Source organism: Tachyglossus aculeatus, chromosome X1 (genome assembly GCF_015852505.1).
Source record: "Tachyglossus aculeatus isolate mTacAcu1 chromosome X1, mTacAcu1.pri, whole genome shotgun sequence".
NCBI lineage: Eukaryota > Metazoa > Chordata > Mammalia > Monotremata > Tachyglossidae > Tachyglossus > Tachyglossus aculeatus.
This window is the reverse complement of record NC_052101.1, coordinates 70,275,987-70,288,103: the sequence shown is the minus strand read 5'-3', so window position 1 is coordinate 70,288,103 and position 12,117 is coordinate 70,275,987. Positions and strand designations below refer to the sequence as shown.

The 12,117-nt window shown below is 42.9% G+C and overlaps 1 protein-coding gene across 2 annotated transcripts in view; it reads left to right on the top strand.

Moving 5' to 3' along the window:
* PTPRG (protein tyrosine phosphatase receptor type G) overlaps positions 1–12,117 on the top strand; it is a 721,138-nt gene that overhangs the window by 698,674 nt on the left and 10,347 nt on the right. For both annotated transcript variants that reach the window (XM_038771845.1, XM_038771844.1), the window contains exons 26-28: positions 1,474–1,620; positions 2,484–2,626; positions 9,258–9,393. In XM_038771845.1, coding sequence (XP_038627773.1) covers positions 1,474–1,620; positions 2,484–2,626; positions 9,258–9,393 — 426 coding nt within the window. The remainder of the gene's footprint in view (positions 1–1,473; positions 1,621–2,483; positions 2,627–9,257; positions 9,394–12,117) is intronic.

Sequence of the window (12,117 nt, the reverse complement as noted above, 5' to 3'; positions counted from 1 at the left end):
ATAATTATTATTATTATTATTTATTTATTTTCCATCACTGTAGACAGCACCACCATCCTTCCTGTCTCAGAAGCCCATAACCTTGGTATTATTCGTAACTCCTCTTTCTCAATCAACCCACATATTCAATCTATCACTAAATCCTGTCAGTTCAACCTTCACACCAACACTGTGAAGGATGTGTGTCCAACCTCACAATATTGCTAAAATCTGTCCTTTCCTCTTCATCCCAACTGCTACCATGTTAATCTAAGCACTTATCCTATCCCACCTTGGTTACTGTGGCAGCCTTCTTACTGCCCTCCCTGCCTCCTATCTCTCCCCTACTCCAGTCACATCTCCTCCAAGTGGTCTTCCCCAATTAAGCCTTCATTTTCCCCACTGCCTCTCCTGTCTGGGATGCCCTTGCACTTGGATTTGTACCCTTTATTCACCCCACCTTCAGCTCCACATAACAGGTACATATCTGTAATTTATTTTAATGTCTGTCTCTCCCTCTCAACTGTAAGCTCCTTGTGGGCGGAGAATGTGTCTACCACATCTCTTTTATTGTACTCTTCCAAAAACTTAGTCCAGTGCTCTATATGCAGTAAGTGTTCAATAAATATGATTGATTAAAAGCCTTATTAGAATCACATCAATCAATCACATTTATTGAGTGCTTACTGTCTGCAGGGCACTGTATTAGTGCTTGGGAGGTTACAAACAACAATAAAACAGACAACCGCATCTCCTCCAAGAGCCCTTCCCTGATTAAACCCTCTTCTACCCTATGCCCTCACGAGTCACCTTTGCACTTGAAACTGTACCCTTTAGGCACTTGATATTGACCCCACCCTTAGCCCCACAGCATTTATGTACATGTTTATTATTTATTTTAATGTCTGTCTCCCTCTCCAGACTGTGAGCTTCTGTGGACAGGTAATGTGTCTACCAACTCTATTTTATCGTACTCTCCTAAGTCCTTTGTACAGTGATCTGCACATTGTAAGCACTCAATAAATACCATTACTTGACTGACCAAGTATGAGTGTGCATAAGACATGTATGCTCAGAAAATGTCCTAGGTAATTATAAATGTGCACTTGAGGAACATCATTAGCAAAATGATTTATTGAGCACCTACTGTGTATGAGGGACCTGAAAACACACAAAAGAAGTTAGACATGATCGCTGCCTTCATGAAGCTTACAACCACTTTTTCCTGTGAACCTAGTTAATAGTATTTGATCACCTGCTGTGTGTAGAGCAATGTACTAAGCACTTGAGTACAAAAGACACTTTAATATTAGGGTAGCATACTATACATCACTTTATAATTAGACTGCATTACATTGTGAAATCATTTGTAAGAGATGTATTTGGAATTACACTTTGAGACTAATTATTGGATTCTTTTTTTCCTTATTCATACACAAACCAAATAGTTGGTAACTAAACAGTGGGTGAGGGTTGTATGTTTTATTCCCTCAGGCTGAAGATGAGTTTGTGTACTGGCCAAGTCGTGAAGAATCCATGAATTGTGAAGCCTTTACCGTGACCCTTATCAGTAAAGACAGACTGTGCCTCTCTAATGAAGAGCAAATTATCATCCATGACTTTATCCTCGAAGCTACACAGGTAAACCAAGTTTGAGATTCCAAAATAACATTAATACTCATAATAAATTGTGAAATTACCCCTAATTAACTCTAGGAAATCAAAAAAGTTTGCATATGAGGAGGGAGGGTTTCAAATTTCCAAGAAGCACCTTGTTTCATTCCATATAATTAGCTGACTGTCCATCTCCAAGTCAAAGAATGACTTATCAATATCTTTATAAGGTTCGTTCATTCATTCAATCATATTTATTGAGCGCTTACTGTGTGCAGAGCACTGTACTAAGCACTTGGGAAGTACAAGTCGGCAACATATAGAGACAGTCCCTACCCAACAGCGGGCTCACAGTCTAGAAGGTTGGCATAGTTATATCTCTTGCTTCAGTTCAGTGACCAATTTGGAAATTATAAATGACTGTATATTATAGAGATCCCTATTTCTTTGCCATTAAAAATGTAAACTTTGCATTGCTCTGGCCACATGCTAATGTTAAGACTTTGATTTTTCTAAAAATCCAATTTGGGTGCAAAGGACCTCTTTGCCAAAAAAAAAATAGCCTTTTTATGATGTGTACAGTCAAAAAAGAAAAAAAGAAAAGCTCACACAATTTAATAGACCATAGTCATATTAGTAGAAATTCTCCACAAATAGTATAATTAAAATCAGTGGCTTCTCACTGTCTGTATGACGTGCTGCCCTCGAGTTGTTGAAAGGCAAACTCCCATAGACTCTTCAAAATCAGCTTTAGGTAAAGCTTGGCCTAATCTGGTATATCCCCAAGTTTCCATCACTTTGGGAGGACAGTTCCATATTGCTTTATATATTTTGCATCCTAAAGTGAGACAGAATAAGAAAAATGGTGTGTGTGCTTTGTTTTGTTTTAGGATGACTACGTTCTGGAAGTCCGTCACTTTCAGTGTCCCAAATGGCCTAACCCAGATGCTCCCATAAGCAGTACTTTTGAACTTATCAATGTAATCAAGGAAGAAGCTTTAACAAGAGATGGCCCCACTATTGTTCATGATGAGTATGTCTCTGTTTCCTTTTGTGGATAATCTGAATTTTGTGGTATTCATAAATATGCCTGCATTGTATAAATGGTTTCCCCTGCCATTATAGAAAAGATTAGCTCCTGAACTCTTCTTGTGTTACTGTTGATTTCTACTTGCTAGTTAACTTGCATTAATTCAGTGAAGAACATTAGCTGGAAATTCAATTATATTCTAATTTTGCCCATTTCAAATGTCATGCAACCATTCATAGAGCAAGAAGGAGAATATTTTAACATATTGTCAACTCATGTGGCTGAAAGTGATTAAAAGCGCTTCCTTAGAACTTCTTGAGAAATAACTGAAAAGGGACTCATGGGGATCATCATCATCATCATCAATCGTATTTATTGAGCGCTTACTATGTGCAGAGCACTGTACTAAGCGCTTGGGAAGTACAAATTGGCAACATCTAGAGACAGTCCCTACCCAACAGTGGGCTCACAGTCTAAAAGGGGGAGAAAAGGGATGAAAGTCAGAGTTGTGTGACCTATTTGCTGGAAAAATACCAATCACTGTACTCCTTGGTTCAAACTGGCCTTCAAGGCAATTTTCTAACCATAGATTTAGTGTAACTCTCACTGGTATCTGGAGTGAAAAGAACAAATTTGAATTGTCTTATTTATTTCCACTGAATTCCAAAGACTATGGTTTCTGGTCAAATCGATGACCGAAATTTCAGTTGTATTATTTACTTTGTCAACTGAGCCTAGTAATAGTAGTAGCAGCATTTACTGAACACCCATAGGTGCAATACATTCATTCAATTGTATTTGTTGAGCACTTACTGTGTGCAGAGCACTGTACTAAGCACTTAATAGTACTAAGTCATTGGAAAGTAAATAAGCTACTTACCAACTACATCTTTACTTTTTATGGGTGTAAATTCGATTAACAATTTTGAAAGTGCAGGCATTTTTCAAGTAATCAGTGCTCATCTGAGAGATATTTCAATTCACAAATAATGACGTTCTGGAATGTTGTCAGTCTCCTAGCATCTAATTTATGCTCACATTAATACAGCTATGCTGGGTGGGACTTATTCATTCATTCATTCAATCGTATTTATTGAGCACTTACTGTGTGCAGAGCACTGTACTAAGCACTTGGAAAGTACAAGTCGACAACATATAGAGACTGTCCCTACCCAACAATGGGCTCACAGTCTAGAAGGGGGAGGCAGACAACAAAACAAAACATGTAGACAGGTGTCAAAACCATCAGAATAAACATTACTCTATTTTACTTGTACATTTTTATTCTATTTATTTTATTTTGTTAACATGTTTTGTTTTGTTGTCTGTCTCCCCCCTCTAGACTGTAAGCCCGCTTTTGGGTAGGGACTGTCTCTGTATGTTGCCAACTTGTACATCCCAAGCATTTAGTACAGTGCTCTGCACACAGTAAGCGCTCAGTAAATATGATTGAATGAATGAATTAACAAAATAGAGTAGTAAATATGTACACGTAAAATAAATAGAGTAATAGATCTGTACAAATATATACAAGTGCTGTGGTGAGGGGAAGGAGGAAGGGCAGAGGGGGGGATGAGGAGGAGGAGAGGAAAAAGAGGGTTCAGTTTGGGAAGGCCTCCTGGAGGAGGTGAGCTCTCAGTAGGGCTTTGAAGGGAGGAAGAGAGCTAGTTTGGCAGATATGTGGAGGGAGGGCATTCCAGGCCAGGGGAAGGATGTGGGCCGGGGGTCGATGGTGGGACAGGTGAGAAGGAGGCACAGTGAGAAGGTTAGCGGCAGAGGAGCGGAGGGTGTGGGCTGGGCTGTAGAATCAAGCAAAATCTCCTCACTCTTGGCTTCAAGGCTCTCCATCACCTCGCCCCCTCCTACCTCACCTCCCTTCTCTGCTTCCTTCAAAGCCCTACTGAGAGCTCACCTCCTCCAGGAGGCCTTCCCGGACTGAGCCCCCTTTTTCCTCTCCTCCTCCCCATCCCCCCCGCCCTACCTCTTTCCCCTCCCCACAGCACTTGTGTATATCTCTACAGATTTATTACTCTATTTTACTTGTACATATTTACTATTCTATTTATTTTGTTAATGATGTGCATATAGCTATAATTCTATTTGTTCTGATGATTTTGACACCTGTCTACATGTTTTGTTGTCTGTCTCTCCCTTCTAGACTGTGAGCCCACTGTTGGGTAGGGACTGTCTCTATATGTTGCTGACTTGTACTTCCCAAGCGCTTAATACAGTGCCCTGCACACAGTAAATGCTCAATAAATACGATTGAATGAATGAATGAAGGAAGGAGGGAAGGGAGGTGAGGTAGGAAGGGGCGAGGTCATGAAGAGCCTTGAAGCCGAGAGTGGGGAGTTTTTGCTTGATTCATAGGTTGATAAGCAACCACTGGAGATTTTTGAGGAGGGGAGTGACATGCCCAGAGCGTTTCTGTACAAAGATAATCCAGGCAGCAGAGTGAAGTATAAACTGAAGTGGGGAGAGACAGGAGGATGGGAGATCAGAGAGGAGGCTGGTGCAGTAATCCAGTCGGGATAGGATGAGAAATTGAACCAGCAGGGTAGCGGTTTGGATGGAGAGGAAAGGGCGGATCTTGGCGATGTTGTGGAGGTGAGACCAGCAGGTTTTGGTGACAGATTGGATGTGTGGGGTGAATGAGAGAGCAGAGTCGAGGATGACACCAAGGTTGCAGGCTTGTGAGACGGGAAGGATGGCAGTGCCATCTATAGTGATGGGAAAGTCAGGGAGAGGACAGGGTTTGGGAGGGAAGACAAGGAACTCAGTCTTGGAAATATTGAGTTTTAGATGGCAGACAGACATCCAGATCTAGAGAAGCAGCATGGCTCAGTGGAAAGAGCACGGGCTTGGGAGTCAGAGGTCATGGGTTCTAATCCCTGCCCTGCCACGTGTCAGCTGTGTGATATTGGGGAAGTCACTTGACTTCTCTGTTCCTCAGTTACCTCATCTGTGAAATGGGGATTCACAGTGAGCCCCTGTGAGCCCCATGTGGGACAACCTGATGACCTTGTAACCCTCCCAGCGCTTAGAACAGTGCTTGGCACATAGTAAGTACTTAACAAATGCCATCATTATTACTATTATCCAGATGGAGATGTCCTTAAGGCAGGAGGAGATACGAGCCTGGAGTGAGGGAGAGAGAGCAGGGGCGGAGATGGAGATTTATGTGTCATCAGCGTAGGGATGATAGCTAAAGCCATGGGAGCGAATGAGTTCACCAAAGGAGTGGGTGTAGATAGAGAACAGAAGGGGATCAAGAACTGACCCTTGAGGAACCCCTACAGTAAGGGGATGGGACGGGGAGGAGGAGCCCGCAAAGGAGACTGAGAATGAATGGCCAGAGAGATAAGAGGAGAACCAGGAGGGGACGGAGTCTGTGAAGCCAAGGTTGGATAGCGTGTTGAGGAGAAGGGGGTGGTCCACAGTGTCGAAGGCAGCTGAGAGGTTGAGGAGGATTAGAATAGAGTAGGAGCCATTGGATTTGGCAAGAAGGAGGTCATTGGTGACTTTTGAGAGGGCAGCTTTGGTGGAGTATAGGAAATGGAAGCCAGATTGGAGGGAATCTAGGAGAGAGTTCGAGTTATGAAGAGAATGAGCAGCAGCAGGCTCATCAATAGTCTTTATTGAGCACTTACTATGTGCTATTTATTAAGCACTGTACTACTTGCTTGGGAGAGTACAACAGAGTTGGTAGACATGTTCCCTGCCCACAACATGCTTACAGTCTAGAGGATACTCAAGCAACTGCTGTATGCTCTATTATACTCTCCCAAATGCTTAGTACAGTGCTCTGTACATAGTAAACACTCAATAAATACCATGAATTGGAGAGCTGAAATTAGGAAACTGAAAGCAAGGAAGAAGAAGATTCTGAATGAGTCTATCTGCTATGATTGGAAATTAAGCAAATTTAGTTGAAAATGAAACTTCCCCTTTCTAAAATAGAAAAAGAAATTAATTCTGAGTGTATACATTAACAATAGGTCTATGTATCTAGGATTGATTAGGTTTTTGTAATTACATTGAGGTTGATGATCAGAGGTGTGGGGAGTGCTTAGGAAGAGGGGACATAAAATTACCCTTGCCTATTTAAGTCACATGCTTAAGTAATTTTTGAGGGTAATCATTAATTTTAACAGAAATATCACCAATTCTGATTTGGCTGCTTTATTCCTTTACAACTTGTACTCATTTTTTATATGAACTATTTAAACTCCTTAGCACCTCCATGAGAAAAATAAATCTACCTCCCACAGTCAACATCCTAGTGGTACCTGGAAGTTTGACCAAGGGATATTTTCATTTGAAAAAAATATCAAAGCCCAGGATTTTCTGGAATGCAAATGTAAGCTCCCTGTGGGCAGGGAATGTACCTTGCACTACTGCTATACTTTCCAAGCACTTGGTACAATGCTCTGCATCCACTGAGCACTCAAATACCATTATTAGTGCTACTAATTAGGAGTGAAAGAAAAAAAGTCACAGGAATGTCACCATCACCAGTGAATTCATTCATTCATTCATTCATTCAATCATATTTATTGAGCGCTTACTGTGTGCAGAGCACTGTACTAAGCGCTTGGGAAGTACAAGTTGGCAACATATAGAGACGGTCCCTACCCGACAACGGGCTCACAGTCTAGAAGGGGGAGACAGACAACAAAACAAAACATATTAACAAAATAAATAGAATAGTAAATAAGTACAAGTTAAATAGAGTAATAAATCTGTACAAGCATATGTACAGGTGCTGTGGGGAGGGGAAGGAGGTAGGGCGGGGGATGGAGGGGGGAGAGGAAGGAGGGGGCTCAGTCTGGGAAGGCCTCCTGGAGGAGATGAGCTCTCAGTAGGGCTTTGAAGGGAAGAAGAGAGCTAACTTGGAGGATGTGTGGAGGGAGGGCATTCCAGGCCAGGGGGAGGATGTGAGCCGGGGGTCGACGGCGGACAGGCGAGAACGAGCCCCACCCAGACTGAGTCCCCTTTTTCCTCTCCTCCTCCCCATCCCCCCGCCCTACCTCCTTCCCCTCCCAACAGCAGCTGTATATATGTTTGTACAGATTTATTACTCTATTTAACTTGTACTTATTTACTATTCTATTTATTTTGTTAATATGTTTTGTTTTGTTGTCTGTCTCCCCCTTCTAGACTGTGAGCCCTCTGTTGGATAGGGACCATCTCTATATGTTGCCAACTTGTACTTCCCAAGTGCTTAGTACAGTGCTCTGCACACAGTAAGCGCTCAATAAATACAATTGAATGAATGAATGAAATACCACAGTTATTACTAGTAGGAGGCGCTTAATAAATACTATAATTAATAAAGGGGAAAGGCAATTTACCTGGGAGCCCAGATTATTAGCTGGTGATAACAATGATCACTGTCCCTCTATCACAGTATTGATGGAATCATTCTCACTGCTCTCCTTAGCTAAGGCAGGAACATCAATGAATGGTATTGAGTGCTTACTGTGTGCTAAGTACTACCCACTAAGCACTTAGCACTGTACTTAGTGCTTAGCACTTAGCACTTAGCCCAAAAGTTCTGCTCTGTGTTCCTGTCCTTTCTGTTCTTCTAGGTCTAAACAACAAAGAAAGGAGAATATGCATAAAGGTGGGTCTCTGAGGTGCTAAATGCATCATGATTGGTTTGAAAACATAGCTATCCATAGGTAGCTATTTGATTACCAATAGCCCCAACTGCCACATTTGGTGCCCTTAGGCTGTCTTGGCTTTCCCTAGAGATTTTCCACATGATCTGCAATATAGCCTTCTGGATGGAATTCATTTAATCCCTCTGTAACTATTTCCCCATCCACAAAAACAGGGATAACAATACATGCCTGTCTCTAAAGAGTAGTGGGGGGTTTTTTTGCTTGTATTTTTTAATGGTATTTGTTAAGCATCTTACTATAAGCCAGGCACTCTGCTAAAGACTGGGGTAGATAAAATGCTAATGAGTTTGGAAACAGCCCGTGTCCCATTTGGGGCTCAGTCTTAATCCCCATTTTATAGGTGAGGGAACTGAGGCACAGAGAAGTGAAGTGACTTGCCCAAGGTCACACAGCAGACAAGTGGAGGAGTGAGGTTAGAACCCAGGTCCTTCTGACTCATAGGTCCATGCTCTATCCACTAGGCTATGCTGCTGGTAGTTGTGAGTATATAGAGATGAAAGATTTTCTAAGGTCAAAGAGTGATCCTTTCTAGGTGAAATTGGGCTTAAAAATTATCAGTACAGGTTACAAGGTGCAGGCTTCGTTTAGTTCAAACGTTTAATCCATTCAAATATTTGGCGATCTGATTTATTTTTTCAGATGCAAGCTGAGAGCTTTTGTGCTGGCAGCTGAATATTTTTACTCTCTGGCTGATGCTTCTTTTTCTTTTGGTGGTGAAAGCCCAAAACAGAACGTGATAACAAATCTTGCCCTAAGGAAATGTAGACATCACTGCAACCGTGCACAATTTTCATACATCTTGTAATAACTTGGCCAATGCAGAGGCAGCCCAACTTACTTCAGTCGATCTAGTTTGCAAGAAGCCTGAACGAAGACTTCCCTATAATGGGCCTGACATGTCTGTGCCAGTTGTCTGGGTCTGAAAACAGAAATCTTGTTCTCTCCAGGTATGGAGCAGTGTCAGCCGGAATGCTTTGTGCCCTTATGACCCTGTCCCAGCAGTTGGAGAATGAAAATGCAGTTGATGTTTTCCAGGTGGCAAAGATGATTAATCTCATGAGACCTGGAGTATTTACAGACATTGTAAGTAGTTATGTGAAAATTATTTTCTTTATTTGTGGCACCCTTCCTAAGACAGTGTTGATTATAGGTGGTTTTTTGGGTATTTTTGGGGGGGTATTCGGGGAGGGGTACCATTTAAAGGTCATTTTTTTCATTAAAGAAAGGTTTCTCCTATGGTTTTTTCTATAGATATGTATCCTAATACAATTCTATAAGGCCACACATTTGAAACCTGCAACTTCATTATCTATAACACACAACTGTTAGGACTATAAAAAAAAACCTAAACAGCCTCCTACCGTTTGGTTGTCAAGCTGGTCTGTAAGGGAAATCTCAGGGCAGGAACCAGTAGCAGGCATCTTGCCCCAGCTGACCAAGGAGAGGTATGGTGTGATACCAAAGGATGAATCACCCCCATTATGTATCACCCAGTACATTTAGAGAGTGGAAACTAAAAGAGAGACACATTCAAGGATAAGACAGAACCACTGATAAAGGGGGAACTGGGGTTGCTGACTAACACCTAAGTCTGTTCGTGGAGTATTGGCTAAGAATGGAGATCCTCTTGCAGAGGAAAGTGGAGAATAAATGAGCATTATGTCCACAGAACTCTGATTCTGTGTGTGCTTCACCTCTGGCTACATCACTGCCAACAGGGGAATGGGAACCTGGTGACAAGAGATCTGGGATGGCCAAGCAGATCTTTAGCCTGGAAGCATGTAGTTTGGAATAGCAGGTACAGAAGGTGGCATACCAACCAAATCCTTGCCCAGATTTGCCAGCTCCTACATGAGATCATAATATGCATTATCCACAGGTGATAATTTAGACTGCTTTAAATATGTTGATTAGCAAGTGCTAAGGACAGGTTGAAAGTTAGCAATTAGAACTTTTAAGTAGGTACAAGCTAGTGTAGAAATTGGCATTTAACTGCCCAGTTAAAATTTAAGCCAATTTTTATCTATATTTTGGGGCAGTATACCGTATCTGCCATTGCTCAGTCAGTAGTATTTGAGCACCTGTGTGCAGAACACTGTACTAAGTACCTGGAAGAGTACAGTAAAGTATATATGATCCAGAAGCAGTGTGACTTAGAGCATGGGCCTGGGAATCAGAAGGATCTGTGTTCATTCATTCATTCAATCGTATTTATTGAGCGCTTACTGTGTGCAGAGCACTGTACTAAGCACTTGGGAAGTACAAGTTGGCAACATATAGAGACGGTCCCTACCCAACAACAGGCTCACAGTCTAGAAGGGAGAGACAGACAACAAGACAAAACATGTGGACAGGTGTCAAGTCGTCAGAACAAATAGAATTAAAGCTAAATGCACATCATTAACAAAATACATAGAATAGTAAATACGTAGAAGTAAAATAGAGTAATAAATCTGTACAAACATATATACAGGTGCTGGAGGAGGGGAAGGAGGTAGGGCGGGGGGATGGGGAGGAGAAGAGGATAAAGGGGGCTCAGTCTGGGAAGGCCTCCTGGAGGAGGTGAACTCTCAGTAGGGCTTTGAAGGGAGGAAGAGAGCTAGCTTGGCGAATGGGAGGAGGGAAGTCATTCCAGGCCTGGGGTAGATGGCGGGACAGGCGAGAATGAGGTAATAGTGAGGAGGTTAGTGAGAGAGGAGCAGAGGGTGCGGGCTGGGCTGTAGAAGGAGAGAAGGGAGGTGAGGTAGGAGGGGGCGAGGTGATGGACAGCCTTGAAGTGAGGAGTTTTTGCTTGATGCATAGGTTGACAGGCAGCCACTGGAGATTTTTGAGGAAGGGAGTAACATGCCCAGAGCGTTTCTGCACAAAGATGATCCGGGCAGCAGCGTGAAGTACAGACTGAAGTGGGGAGAGACAGGAGGATGAGAGATCAGAGAGGAAGCTGATGCAGTAATCCAGTCAGGATAAGATGAGAGATTGAACCAGCAAGGTAGCGGTTTGGATGGAGAGGAAAGGGTGGATCTTGGCGATGTTGTGGAGGTGAGACCGGCAGGTTTTGGTGACAGATTGGATGTGAGGGGTGAAAGAGAGAGCAGAGTTGAGGATGACACCAAGGTTGCATGCTTGTGAGAAGGGAAGGATTGCTTCTAATCCGGCTCTGCCACATGTCTGCTGTGTGACCTTGGGCAAGTCACTTCACTTCTCTGGTGTTCAGTTACCTCAACTATAAAATGGGGATTAAGAGTGTGAGCCCCATGTGGGACAGGGACTGTGTCCAACCTGATTAACTTGTATTCATTCATTCATTCAATCGTATTCATTGAGCGCTTACTGTGTGCAGAGCACTGTACTAAGCACTTGGGAAGTACAAGTTGGCAACATATAGAGACGGTACCTACCCAACAGTGAGCTCACAGTCTAGAAGGGGGAGACAGACAACACAACAAAACATATTAACAAAAGAAAATAAATAGAATAGTAAATATGTACAAGTAAAATAGAGTAATAAATCTGTACAAACATATATACAGGTGCTGTGGGGAGGGGAAGGAGGTACGGCTGGGGGGAGGGGGAGGAGGAGGAGAGGAAGGAGGGGGCTCAGTCTGGGAAGGCCTCCTGGAGGAGGTGAGCTCTCAGTAGGGCTTTGAAGGGAGGAAGAGAGCTAGCTTGGCGGATGTGGGGAGGGAGGGCATTCCAGGCCAGGGGGAGGACATGGGCTGGGAGTCGACGGCGGGACAGGCGACAATGAGGCACAGTGAGGAGGTTAGCGGCAGAGGAGCAGAGGGTTCAGACTGGGCTGTAGAAGGA